General features: G+C 40.0%; 1 protein-coding gene across 1 annotated transcript in view; it reads left to right on the top strand.

Moving 5' to 3' along the window:
* The window catches only part of TRDN (triadin), a 781,460-nt gene that overhangs the window by 401,549 nt on the left and 365,439 nt on the right, over window positions 1–14,472 (top strand). The window contains exon 37 of the mRNA XM_063441781.1: window positions 178–207. Within this exon, the coding sequence (XP_063297851.1) occupies window positions 178–207 (30 nt within the window). The remainder of the gene's footprint in view (window positions 1–177; window positions 208–14,472) is intronic.

Consider the following 14,472-nt stretch of genomic DNA (forward strand, 5'->3'; position numbering starts at 1 on the left):
AATGTCCTTAATCATATTTTAAATGATATGTTTAAATATTGAAAATACAGTAAAGCAATAATATTTATGTGAACGACTATCAAATTACTAAATAAAGACAACAATAAATGTAATATCTGTGAACAACAAATAGACAAAACAAATGCAAAAATGCCCTTCTTGTTTTTATCTTTACAGTTAAAAAACCCAAAATCAGTAGAGGAAAAAGTAAGATATAGTTACATTTGCCATTTGATTTTCTGCTATTGCCTTGGCTGCATATTAGCTTCTTGGTCTAAAGCATTTTATTTACAGAGTGTATGCTAATTAATATCATCTATTTATAATCTAATCAAAGCAGCAATAAAAAAATAAATAGAAAGCAAGAATTTTTTAAATCTCTGACATGGTTATAAATATACACTAGTTTATTAGTACTTTCTGATTAATTTTGTATATATTTCTGTTTATATTTAGTGTATGTTGTGCATGTTTACATACAGCAAGATACAGTTGAGGGAAGATTGGTTTTGATTAAAGGGACACTATAGGCACCCAGTCCTCTTCATCTCATTGGTCTGCGTGCTGTGTCCCTGTCCCGTTAACTATGTAATATTATTGATTGCAGTTTCTGAGAAACTGCAGTAATTATATTGCAGGGCTAACTCCTCCTCTAGTGGCTGTCTTCCTGGTGTTTCACACCAAGTTTTACTTCAAAACCCCTATAGGAATACATTGATTCAATGCTTTTAAAAGGAGAAGTCCCAATATTATTATATTATATTATATTATATTACACTGCTTTATATTGTATTGCAACTCAATCTTATTCTTATAATCAATGTTGGTGCTCTTTTATTACTTTAGACTCAGAGCTCCCCTCTAAAAAATTAAAATAATAAACAGGCTGTTAAACTTGCCTGTAATCCATTGCTGGGACAGTAGCCACTCCACCTTCTGAGAGGTCATCGTCCTTGATAATCTCAGTCCAATCCAGTACTCATTGGGAGCAAATGGAGTATGCATCTCATTCCTATGCTCTACCAATGCAATGCTTGCATATGCAAAGCAAATAATCCAATACTTCATTATGAGAAGCATTAGCAGAGTTTGCTTTCATGACGCCAAATGTGAAGACTTGATTTTCAAAGTACTTACAGAGGAAGTGCCTGTGTCAGTCTATAAAACTTTAGTTTTATTGAAAAACACTGATGTTTCTTTTATAAATGTTTTCCAATGCCATATAAAAGGCATAGCCTGTATAACCAAACTACTACATTAAGATATAGTGGCTTTAGTGTTTAGATGTTTTTTGCACCCTAATGGCTTAACAGAGTTTATAGTCACATCACTACTCAAATGAGTTATCACATCAGATTTTTGTATGAAAACTAATATTTATGCTATCCAACAATAAAGTCATCAGAATTGAACCAAACACTTACAGCCTTATTATATTTGTTTTACAATTTAACTTGGCTACTGAGAGATGTCCCTGCTTATAATTTACATGTGGGTGTTAAATGGGAAAAAACTCTGCTTTATGAACACACATACAGAGACCCAGAAGGCATATACATTTCTTCAGACTAATTTTGTGTTGTTGTTTTTTTGGTTTGATTGATACCAATTCCCCATGAGTTTTAATGGTTGTAACATTAAACACTTCATTGCTACTGAATGAAACATATAACTTAGCAAAGCAGATGGTAAACAAGCATTATGACTTTAATGTACTGTAAGAGAGTTGAGAGTTGCCAACGGGCTGGAAGCCATCTCATTGCAAACAATTTAACGTTTAACTGGTTTTTGAATGATCTGCAAGTTGTTATGGAATTCACAGAAAGTGCTGATAAAGAGCCTATATCTTCATTGGTGGCCAGTGAGTTGAGTTCCTTTGTAATCGGCAAAATACTCACTATGTTATCAACAGTAATTTTAATGTTTATTTTTTCATGCGCAATACTGAAATACATTCTGGCACCATTCTTTATTTATTGTAATTATATTCATTTACATGAATTAATGTAATATATAAAAAAATTGTATAATTTTTTTTTTCACAAGTTATTTAAAGTCAAAAGGAAGTGACAGTGTAATCATATTATAGTAAAGGCAAAGTACCTTGATTTTTCTTTACTTTCCTAAAAATATATGTAAAAAATATTTCTCTTTTATTCACTGGCATAATTAAACTAATAGTCCATCTCTGGAATTTATAAAACCTAAAAAGGTAAGTCAAGTGCTAAGGACTTCAGTTAAGTACTCGTTTAATTCACTAAGATAGGGAATGGCACTAATGCCATATCATTAAATAAAAATAATAGATTAATGCTTCAAACCCAGAGATGGCAACTCTCCGAAGATTAAGTGAAACAATATATATATAAGAATCAAGTACATAAACCTCTATGAATGCAATCATTAATATAAACATGCTGCAATGTTTTGGCCACAAGCTGTGGTCTTTGTCATGTCAAGACAGTTATAGAGGTAACTACCCTTACACTCACTGTTTTCAATTTATTAAAGTATTTTTTTTTTATAAATGATAAGCGTCTAGATAGTTTGTGTACCTATACAAGTTTGCAACCTGCTGTTGATAAACTACAACTCCCATCAGTGACTATGATCATCTTCCAATTTATCACACATAGACTGGTGGTAGAATGTATAAACTATAGTGAGATTATTATCTTGTTTGCTTGCCTAAATATTGTTAGAGAAGTGTACAATTTCTCTGTGAATTTTGGTAAAGCATACTTCCTATTTCTTACTGGATAAATATACCACAGTATGTGATAAAATAATATATTACAGACATAATTATTACTTAACAGGTTGTGTATAATTACTGAATAACTAAAGACATGATGAGGTTTCACTATGTGTTCCATCCAAAAGTTGAATGGTCCATATGTTATATCTAGACACAGAATTTTGCCTGCTCTCCATGTTTCTTGTGGAGAAATAAACAGTCTGTTCTTTATACATTCATATATTGGTCTCCATATGTTGGTATAGGCTGTTGACATTCCTGCTTTGTCATTGTTTACAGAATGGCCCGCATTTATTTGCAATATATAACTGCACCTGGTGTTCTTAAAATTGATATTGCAGTTGAGTAAAAATTCCTAACTCATTCCATATTCCAACTTTATCTGTTTGTGATATATATATATATATATATATATATGTATGTATATATATAAATAGCGAGGGCTTGCACTCCTGGTGTAATCCTGTGGTGCCCGGTGCTGGTCTGGCAAGGATCATGTAGACATAGCAGAAATGACCGCACTCCAAGGACTTTATAGAGATTTTCAAAGAAAATTTAACTTTTATTCAATCCATTTAAAAAGTCAACGTTTCAGCTCCCACATGGAGCTTTCATCAGGACAAAACATAACTTACAAGTGCAGACACAAAGAAATATATACCCCTAATCCCTGAAAATAATTTACCTTAATTGTGTACTCACCTAGCCATGAGACAGCTTGCCCTGCATTAGAGAGTAATGTATCTCTGAGTGTGGTGGCCATGTGTGCAAGGCCCAGAAAAGGGGCGGGGCTACAGGTTACTTAGTAACAATCCAACTGGACTGATTGCTTTCCACCTTGTGACCTAGTAGCTACAATCATGATTGAGCTCAGGGTAGAGATGTCCCGAACAGTTCGCCGGGAACTGTTCACCGGCGAACATAGCTTGTTCGCGGTCGCCATGGCGGGTGAACATATGCGATGTTCGGTCTGCCCCCTGTTCGTCATGGAGGTGGGAGGGTCTGGGAGGGAGGGTCTGCTGCTGATTGGCTGGAATGTGTCTGCTGACTGTGAGGTACAGGGTCAAAGTTTACTTAATGATGACGAATAGGGGGCTATGTTCGCCGGCGTTCGCCGGGTTACTTCTCAGGCTAAGGGGAGGAGATGTGTGGGATGTAACCAGTGTGTGATTGGGTAATGTATAATTGTCTGTGGGTGTCTCCCTTGCATGGGAGAATTGCATAAAAGCTGAGTGTGTGTCATTAAACCACAGTTCTTCTTGACCCTCAACACATAGTATTGTCTCGTACTTGGAGGGTACAGCTATATTCACACTTGGGCTTGCTATGCGATACATACTCCCTTTAGCTTTAATCACTTAGCTCTTTTGAGAGCTTGATCCTGTTACGCTCTCCTTGGAGGAGAGGACTTCCCCACATGGTCCTGGATGCTGGAGGTTCATACAGGGTGGAAGGAAGACGGCGAGACTCCAGTTAAGCTACGGCGATTGTGGAGTCTGCGGTGGTTGTGGTGTCCAGTGCGGTGCTTGTGGTCCTCGGCGCAAGCTAGGAAGCGTCCATTAATGGAAGGTGTCCGTTACAGCCCCTATACACACTTGTCCCACACACATATACTGCCCCACACACACATACACTGCCCCACACACATACACTGCCCCCACACACATACACAGCCGCCATACACAAATTGCCCCACACACACATACACAGCCCCCATACACACATCGCCCCACACATACACAGCCCCCAAACACACATTGCCCCACACACACACATACACAGCCCCCCATACACACATTGCCCCCCACACACACACAAACACTGCCCCCCACATACACACATTGCCCCACACACCCTACACATTCACACACTACATCCTCCACACACGCACACTGAAAATTTCACACACACTGCACCCCTCACACATTGCACATCTCACACACACCACTTCTCCTTTGCCTTACTACAGCCCCGAATCCCAGCAGACCCCAGGTAAGTTGTCAAACTGTTCTTAAACTGTTTGACTACTTACTCTGGGAGGGTGTCCCGGCACTCCTGGCACCAAAACCACTACACAGAGCTGTTGTGGTTACTGTGCATGGATTATTTCTTTAAATAATCTACAAGTGCCCCTTCCGAGATCAGGCTCTGGATCCACCACTGGGCTTATATCATAATTAGTCACTTGGATTTGGCTTCTTTCTCCTTACTGACATAAATATAGCCACTAGCAACACTCATTAAAAACTCCAAAAGTGGATGTGTAAGACTTACATGGATACTCACTTGTGACCCATTTGTTATAAGAAAGTCTGTTACAAAGTACCCTCTGTCTGCCACTTTGTTACAATGTTTCTGTTTCCTTCCCCTGAATAAAACCACAAAAGTAATTAACCAGGTCATTCGTGTGAACAAATGACCAACCACCCGGCATATGGAGTGTGCCGCCTATTAACCGCCCAGAAGCTGAAGTTTGCCTTGTTGACCTTTTTCACCTTTCAATAACTGAACAAACTGCTGAACGGCTGGCCACCCAGCAGGAGGAGTGTGCCCCTTATTAGCCGCCCAGAAGCTGCGGTTTGTAGTTAACCGCAGCTTAATTGATGAACGAACACGTGGCGGCGGCCATCTTTAACTGCCGAATGCCCAGCGGGGTTTTTGACGTCGACCTCATGGTACTGTTTTCGGTCACTATTCTTCACGAACCCCGCTGGGACTTCCAGACTTTCATCTGTTCGTGGATAATCATACGAACGCAGCGCTGTTCAGTACTTTTATACTCCCAAAGCTAGACTGACCCTATGCCTGAAAACTGTGGAACTAATTCTGGGTTGACTTCTGCCGAACGGCCGTGGAGACAAACTTTACCCCCATGGGGATCCCACTATATTCGTGAGATTTGAGCGCTTTTTGGACATATTGTGTGCTCAGATCTAAGCTATCTGTGCATATTTTGGTCATATAGGTTAAATACTGTATTATATGATTTATGTATTTTTATGTGGTTTTTGTTACATGTTCATCTGAAGAATATTTCTTGTACCTGGAGATAATTAAGTTACTACAGCCACTTGAAGGGAAACTCCAGTGCCAGGAAAACGATCCGTTTTCCTGGCACTGGAGGGTCCCTCTCCCTCCCACCCCCCAATCCCCAGTTGCTGAGGGGGTGAAAACCCCTTCAGTGACTTACCAGAGGCAGCGACATGTCCCACGTCGCTGCTTCCTCCTCCCCCGCCACTCCCCCTTCTGCTTACGTCGGCCGGTGGGCGAGACTGATCTCGCCCGCCGGCCGAGGAGACCTAATGCGCATGTGCGGCAATGCCGCGCATGCGCATTAGCGCACCCCATAGGAAAGCATTGAAAATGAATTTAAATGCTTCCCTATGGGGAATAGAGCGACGCTGGAGGTCCTCACACAGCGTGAGGACGTCCAGCGACGCTCTAGCACAGAAAACCTGTGCTATAGAGCAGGAAGTTCCCTCTAGTGGCTGTCTAATAGACAGCCTCTAGGGGAGGACTTAACCCTGCAAGGTAATTATTGCAGTTTTAAAAAAAACTGCAATAATTACACTTGCAGGGTTAATGGTAGTGGGAGTTGGCACCCAGACCACTCCAATGAGCAGAAGTGGTCTGGGTGCCTGGAGTGTCCCTTTAAGCCAATTATCTCCAGGATAGAGGAGTGGGTTCAGAAAGATGCACTTTATTCTGATTGGTTTATGTTCCCTGTTCCATCAGGTCCAGAGGGGTGTTGCCCTGACCTGAAAATGTGTATATAAGCAATGCCTTTCTGCTCAATAAACCAGACTTCTTACCCTTAACTCACAGCCTCGACTCGTGTTCTAGGGAAATGCTAATCACTAGCTCTGCTCAGAGCTCCAGGAATATCAATAGGTGCTGAATTGGATCTTTTCATCGCTCTCCAAACTCGGGGACAAGGATATCCAGGCAGTCCAACCCTCAGCTATCCTGGGGCAATCCACAAAGCCCTATTAGTAAATAACAGAAATAGCTGATATGCCAGAAACATTTTTTTTTTATATTTCAATTAATTCAACAGAGATTTGACAAACTGACAGCCTACGTTGCTTAAACTACAGGTTTTCCTATTAACTCCATATATCATTGTCATCTACTCAAGGACACCTGTGTGTCTTGGAACCCCCCCCCCCCCCCCCCCCCTTCGATTTTCTTACCCTCTTTAGTGTATTTTATCTTGTGTACCTTTCCACAGACCTTTTGTATGTGTCCCCATTCCTTTTGCGGTCTCTTTCTTCCATTCCAGCCCCTTTCTGTTGGTCTCTCCCCTCAGCGAATTTTGGATCTTTTTCCATGTGATATAGATTTAGATATATAGCAACACACAACCATACAGGCACTCAGTCACAGAGATATGCAGGCACACAATCAAACAAACACAGGCACACAGCCATACAATCAGAGGTACAATGTCATACAAACACAGACATACAGACACACACAGAGACATTCAGAAACTGTCATACAGACACAGACATATAGAGACATACATACACAGGATTATAGTCATACAGATACATGCATAAAGAGCAGGGGTGGATCCAGAGCCTAATCTTGGGAATGGCACTGGAAGTGGGTTGTAGTGGCTGTAATTGAAAAGTTAGGGGATGTATTAGGAGATTAGGGTCTGTAGTGGGGGGACAGGTGCTGTAGTTGAGGATATGGGCTGTAATTGGGGGGTTACGAAATGTAGTGGGGGGATAGGGGCTGAAGTAGGTTGATGGATACAATTTGGGAAAAAGGGCTGTGGTGTGGGTGATATGGGTTGCAATTGGGGGACAGGGACTGTAGTGTGCATGTTATGGGGCTGTATTGAGGGTATGGGAGCCGTGGTGGGAGTGCATGGGACTAAGGAAGATGGACAGGGGCTGAGGGAGGGGGGGCAGTGGCTGAGACAGGGTGAACAGGGTTTGAGGGAGGGGCAGATGAATGGGAACATGGGATAAGGTAGGGGAGCAGGGACTGAGGTAGGGGGCAGAGGCTGACAAAGGGGGACAGGGGCTGAGAAAGGGGGCAGGGGATCAGTAAGGGGACAAGGGCTGAGAAGAGGACAGGGGCTGGGTAAGGGGACAGGGCTGAGTAGGGGGACATGTCCTGGGGAAGAGGGACAGGGGCTGAGTAAGGGAACAGGGCTGGGGAAGAGGGACAGGGGCTGGTGAAGAGGGACAGTCACATCCCTTCCTCCTGACATCATCAGGAGAGGCCAGCCGACTTCATTGGCTGCAGGCTGAGAGTAGAGTAAGGTGAGTTGAAAAACTTTTTGGGCCCCCCTGCTCTGGCGCCCTTAGGTGGCCGCTAGTGCCGCCTTATGGACGTGCCGGCCCTGGCTGTGTGTGTGAAAATGTTTGGAGGTATTGTGTGTGTGGGAGATAGATTAATGTAAATATATATTTATTTATTCTAATTAAAAAAACATGCTGCAATCCCTGGTGGTCCTAGTGGTGAGTAAGCTCTAGCCTGCTGGGTTAGAGTTCATTCTTGCGAGAGCCGAGCGTTGCCATGGTAACTGCAACAATGCTCCGACCTCGCGATAGGAGCCCGGTGGAGCTGCAAGCCAGAGCTCCCCGGGTCCTCTCCTGTCTCACTCCCTCCCCAGCCAGCGGCCACCTTTCACTGCCTGTGGGCCGGTGAGGGAGATCTTTGATCTCCCTCACTGGCTCATGAAGGTACACAGCAGGGCCAGCGCTCGGATAGCGCCGGCTCTGCATGAGCCCGCAGGGGAGATCTGTTGATTTCCTCTGTCGATCTCGGACTATGGCCATCGTGGTTCTCTGGGCATTTTTCCAGGCCTGGTCACAGCTCTGAAGTTAAACAAGAACAACACATACAAATATACAAATACATTGTTGAGAGTTGGGAGCATCTTTGTCTCCTTATCTCCAAGATGAGGAGAAATGCAATGGGACTCCATGAAAAGAATTACCAAGAATCACTCTCTGGGAGGATCTTGGGAAATTTTAATCCATTATGATAAGCAAGTCTGTGCTTCCCAAATAAGGGTATGCATGAAAGGTGTGTATCACTGAAAGCGTAACAACCACTGAAAATATGACTGATGCTCAGAGCAGTCGACAGGGAAATGCATTAAAGTATAAGCTTTTAAAAGTATTGACAGAAAAAAAACACTTACTGGCATAACATGAATCAAATAGAAAACTTCAAACCTATAACTGTCACCAAAAGTTCACTTTAACCCAGGGTACTTGACAAATAGTACCCTTCTTCATTCATCCATGTGTGATATGTTGGAGTATTACACAGGGACGAAAATGGTAATTTACAGGTTGCTTCAGTTTATGTGAGAAAAGCTGTTAGCACAACATGGATAAATTAATATTAGCTAGAGCTGTTTAACCCCTTAAGGACACATGACATGTGTGACATGTCATGATTCCCTTTTATTCCAGAAGTTTGGTCCTTAAGGGGTTAAATGTAGTCAGGGATTAGGTATGCCTAAAGTCCATCATAACTATTTTTCTCCTGGTTTGGTATCATTGACTGTATTGAGGCAGAGGCTGGAATTAATTTGCCTTTTTTAGCTGGTTTAAGGCTTGCAACAGTTATTTGCTCGATCTTTGATTTTACTCAGTCATAGGTTTTTATGGGAGTAAAACATTACATCTATCTGCTGGGTTACTTTTAATGCTTGTTAACATGCAATTGGGCTGGAACTGAATAAGGAGAGCACAGTTATTTCACATTGTCAGCTATTTTTTTTTCTTGCAGAAAGTAGAGTTAAATCCCAGGACTGGTATACATTCTTTGCTAATTTATGTGTTGTTATTGAATAAAACCCTTTGATAAACTTACCCTGGATGCTCGGAATGTATTAAAAGAAGATGGAGATATAAAACCAGCAGAAGTTGTTTAAATGTACAGTTAGAGTTTGATGATGTGTAGCTTCCTGGGGATGCATATACCATTATATAGTCAAAAACACCATCTGAAATTAATTTCCTTTGCAGGCATAGACCAATAAAAATAAAAAGACATTTCTGCAGTATATATAAAAATGAACTCTATGGGGAGCACTTGTATCACAAACAACGAAGCTTGTTTTATGACTAAACATCTTTCCTGAGTAAGCTACTGTAAACAAGAAATGAAATAATTGCTTCTTTGCATCTTTCTCTGTCAGTAGCAAGCTTTCAAGGATACAGAGGCATGTAATTGCTTCTATTATTCATTCACAATACAATATAATGCTAGATGTTTACTTACAGTGTTTTATGAACGTTTTAATATATGATAAAGAAATCTATCATGAAAATGATGTATAAATTGGCTCACTCATAAAGAGCTCGTTGTATTGTGGCATTTCTGCTTCACACAGATGACAATTTACATATAGATTTATATTTGTTTCTAGTATATTTTCTAAGTTAAAATATTGTCACTTTGTTTAAGGGGTTAACGTTTGGTGTGCCATGGTAAATTTTAACACCATTTAAATGAGTTTTATAGGTTTATCTAGTCCACGATGGCTTTAGTAGTTCATGGCTTGCTGACAAATACCTATCATTCTTTATATGTTAACAGGAGACATTGTACCATACCAGTAATAATGTGACTATGGAAGCAATTGGCTACTTATGTCCCAATTCCATATACCTGATTCCTACCTATCACTAGCTATATTTATCTGCAATTTAGTCATTGTATGCCCACTCATTCTGGATGAATGCCTTCTTTCAGTGCCAAAAGGTAACACATAACGTAAACCTCCAATGCAGATCATTCTTTGTTTTAAGTGTCTGTTATATCACACCAAAGTGCATCAAGAAAATAATTACCACCAAAAATGCAGGTGATATTTCATTTCTAGTGTGTCATGACAGTTTATTGGGGATGTTGTGATTTCATTACTCTATCAATGATATAATTTCCTAAAAGAAATAATTGTATTTGTTTTTCATTTTATCTGAGCTTTGAATATAACAATCACCAGGTGCTCAAGTAATATCAATGGTTTGCCATCACTGTTTCACGTACCTTAGAACCCTAGTGACTCAGTACCTTCAGAAATCAATTGTTTACATGTTCTAAGCAGGTAGTGAAAGATCCATCATAAAAAAAAGTTGGCTTAAAAAATAGGTTTACCTGGAGATACAACAGGGAGTTTCCAGCCCTAGACCTTCCAGGTCATTACCTAGTACCTAGTACCTAGTTAAGTGTGAGGTATAAGGTATACAAAAAATCTCTTTTACCAAGGCCTATGTCTAATCATTAAGCTTCTGCAGAAAACTCACAAAGAGAAACATAAATATTGATGAGGAATACATATTGCACACTCACATTTATCCCCATACAATCACATGAATGCATATTTTCCTTCATATTTAAGTGTAAACCGTTAATTTTGTATAGTTATACACACTCATCCTTATATTTTTCAGAAAAGCTGGCTAATCATCATGTATTCATTGATAGTCCTATAAGCTTTTGAAAATTATATTCTTTGCACATTGTAAGTCTGTTTTATTGCTGTCTCTCTCATATTGTAAACTACTGCACACTCCAGTCACTCTAACATTTCATAAATGCATGCATACACACCCATTTTATATAGCACTTGCATACATACCGTATATACTCGAGTATAAGTCGAGTTTTTCAGCAATTTTTTTGTGCTGAAAAACCCCAACTCGGCTTATACTTGAGTCAATTGTCTGTATTATGGCAATTTACATTGCCATAATACAGACAGGGGGCTGTGGGGGCTGGCAGCGAGCGCTTACTTCTCCTGCAGCTCCTGTCAGCTCCCTTCTCCTCTGCGCCGGTCCGTTCAGCACCTCTGTCAGCTCCCAGTGTAAGTCTCGCGAGAGCTGTGGGGTCATAGTGCGGCTCTCGCGAGACTTACAGTGTGAGCTGACAGAGGGAGCTGACCGGACCGGCGCGGAGGAGAAGGGAGCTGCAAGAGAGGTAACCCCTCTCCGCCAGCCCCCCCCCCCACTGAACTGCCAATGCCACTGGACCACCAGGGAGTGAGAGCCCCCCTCCCTGTCATGTATCAAGCAGGGAGGGGGGACGAAAAAAAATGATAATAATAAAATAAAATATTTAAAAAAAAAATAATATAACAAAATAAATATTAGAATTATAATAATTAAAAAAATAATAATAAAAATGCCCACCCCCCACCAAGGCTCTGCATCACACACACTGCACTCATACACACACACTGCACTCTGCACTCATACACACACACTGCACTCATACACACACACTGCACTCATACACACACACTGCACTCTGCACTCATACACACACACACACTGCACTCATACACACACACTGCACTCATACACACACACTGCATTCATTATATACACACACTGTAAATATATATTCAATTAACATAATTTTTTGGGATCTAATTTTATTTAGAAATTTACCAGTAGCTGCTAGCTCCTAGTCTTATACTCGAGTCAATATGTTTTCCCAGTTTTTTGGGGTAAAATTAGGGGCCTCGGCTTATATTCGTGTTGGCTTATACTAGAGTATATACGGTAATTCCATTATGCATAGGTGCATGCACAGACCAAGTATTTTAGAAAAAACTTTTTAAATGATTTATCTACAGAAATGACCTTTAAAATCTTTTCTTAAAATCTATTTTAATCATTTAAAAAGCTTATCCAAAATAGTAAATCAAGGCCATAGTGAATATTGTACATTGTGTGCTCTTACACTAATTCTTATTCTTACATGCACAGAGAGATATTTATACCTGAATATAGCTAATAACATGCACACATGCACAACAGATTTGGAAAAAAACAATTCTTCTATAATTATTTGCCTATTGTGGCTACTGAAATTAGATTTCACAATTTGGCCTTTACGTTGCAGCAAATTATTGTTTTGTAAAAGTAGCCTGTTATCATTCTGTGTATCTTTCTGTTTATATTTTGTTTTGTGAATTGTGATTTTTTCTTGTCAACAAATTTCATGTGGCTTAAACTCACACACGCTTAACAACACTTGAGGAATAAACGTTCTTCTGAACCACTGAGAGTTGTCCTACCTGAAAACTGCAGAAGCTACTCACCGAGCCTTTGGGTCACAAACCTATCCTTTCACAAGTGGGACCGCTACAGAATTCAAATTCTATACCCTTTTTAGTTTCTCTTTAAGCCCTTGATATTTGTTCATCTTCTCATATTCTTACTTTTTGATGCCATGATCACTGGGTAGTACCATATCCACCACCAATAGAGTCTTTTCATTCTTTGTCTACCACCACAGTGTGTAAATAATTAACCAGTACTTTTTTTCTCAGTCTGGATCTGAATAGCTTTGCCATTCTCAAATTCCCAATATGGCACCTCCCAGCTGGACTTACTTAGGTTAAGCCTATATATAGTGAAGGTGTTTCTATGCACAATTCTGGCAGATTGGTGGTGTCTTGCCTCTCTATGTATGCCATCCTCGCTAAATTCTTACACTAAACCTTCATGTACTGTGTTGTTTCTGAAGTCTTGTTAAACAATCTGCATCTTTGGTCCTGTCTGATGTGATAAACATCTGCTTCTATCATTCAGGTGCTAAAGAACTGTTCTTGTTCTGCTAATATTAGTGCCCTAGTGCTGTTGTTTAGTCCTTTCTTTTCCAACCACTTGTAGGACTTTGTGTTAAAAGCCACATTTACTATCTGCTGGTGGTACATTCAAAAGAGGGATTTTTCTTGTCTTATCTGCGTCTTCTGTCTATTGCTCTAGTGTTCTTAGCAGTTTGTGATCTTTTAGCTATGTACACATGGATGCAGTGGCCTAGACACTCATTAGGCTTGATGCCTTAGATCATATGTTCATTGAGCTGGGACATCAGAACCTGTCTAACTCTCTAGAAGTAGACACATGTTGCTGTCCTCCTTGTATTGTACATATGGTTGAGGTTTCTCTTCTATTTACCCTTCAGGTTATTTGGTCCTGATCATCTTCTCAATTGTGTTATCGTCCACTAACACTAATTTCACCATAAGGATTTTCCATTGTCCCTGTATATGCAAGTTAAGTTGATTCATGATTTGATGTCCCCCTCATCCTTGCAATACAGCTTACGCTCCTCAAGTATAAGTGGTGGCCCGTGGTAACTTCATTCTTAAACCTGTATTCATATTCATTCTTCGTGATGATCAGGCTGAAGAGGTTTGGGTTTATGTCAGAACATCACTAAGGAATAGCTCATACTTTGGTATATATTTATGTGAATATCCTGGTTAGCTTTTACCTTTGTTCTCTTTGCCCATTAAGTTCTTTCACAGAACCAAGCACTCATGTATGCATGTGTGCAGCATTGAATTCTTGTTTTTTTTTCTTATGGTCAATCAAGTCCACCCACAAGTTAGGCTGTTGTAGACTTATACATTGCAAAAAAAAAATTGGAACAGCTTTGTTAATGAAGAAAGATTTGAGAAAATGAATGAGACGAACCAAAAAGCATGAAAATGGGCCAATCAGTATATTACAAAATAAATACTTAATGATATGCATTTCCCCACCATTTGGTTTAAAGACCAAGTGATAATAAGTAATTAATAGGTTAGCTGTAGAATTTCTATATTTATTAAATAATAATTATTATAATACATAAATATAGATTTATTTTTCGCTCCTCCTTTTTTCTTCTCTGTTGGTCACTTCTCACTTGAACTTTTAATAAAACCAATATTTAGT

The sequence above is a fragment of the Pelobates fuscus genome, chromosome 2 (assembly GCF_036172605.1).
Source record: "Pelobates fuscus isolate aPelFus1 chromosome 2, aPelFus1.pri, whole genome shotgun sequence".
In the NCBI taxonomy this organism is placed as follows: domain Eukaryota; kingdom Metazoa; phylum Chordata; class Amphibia; order Anura; family Pelobatidae; genus Pelobates; species Pelobates fuscus.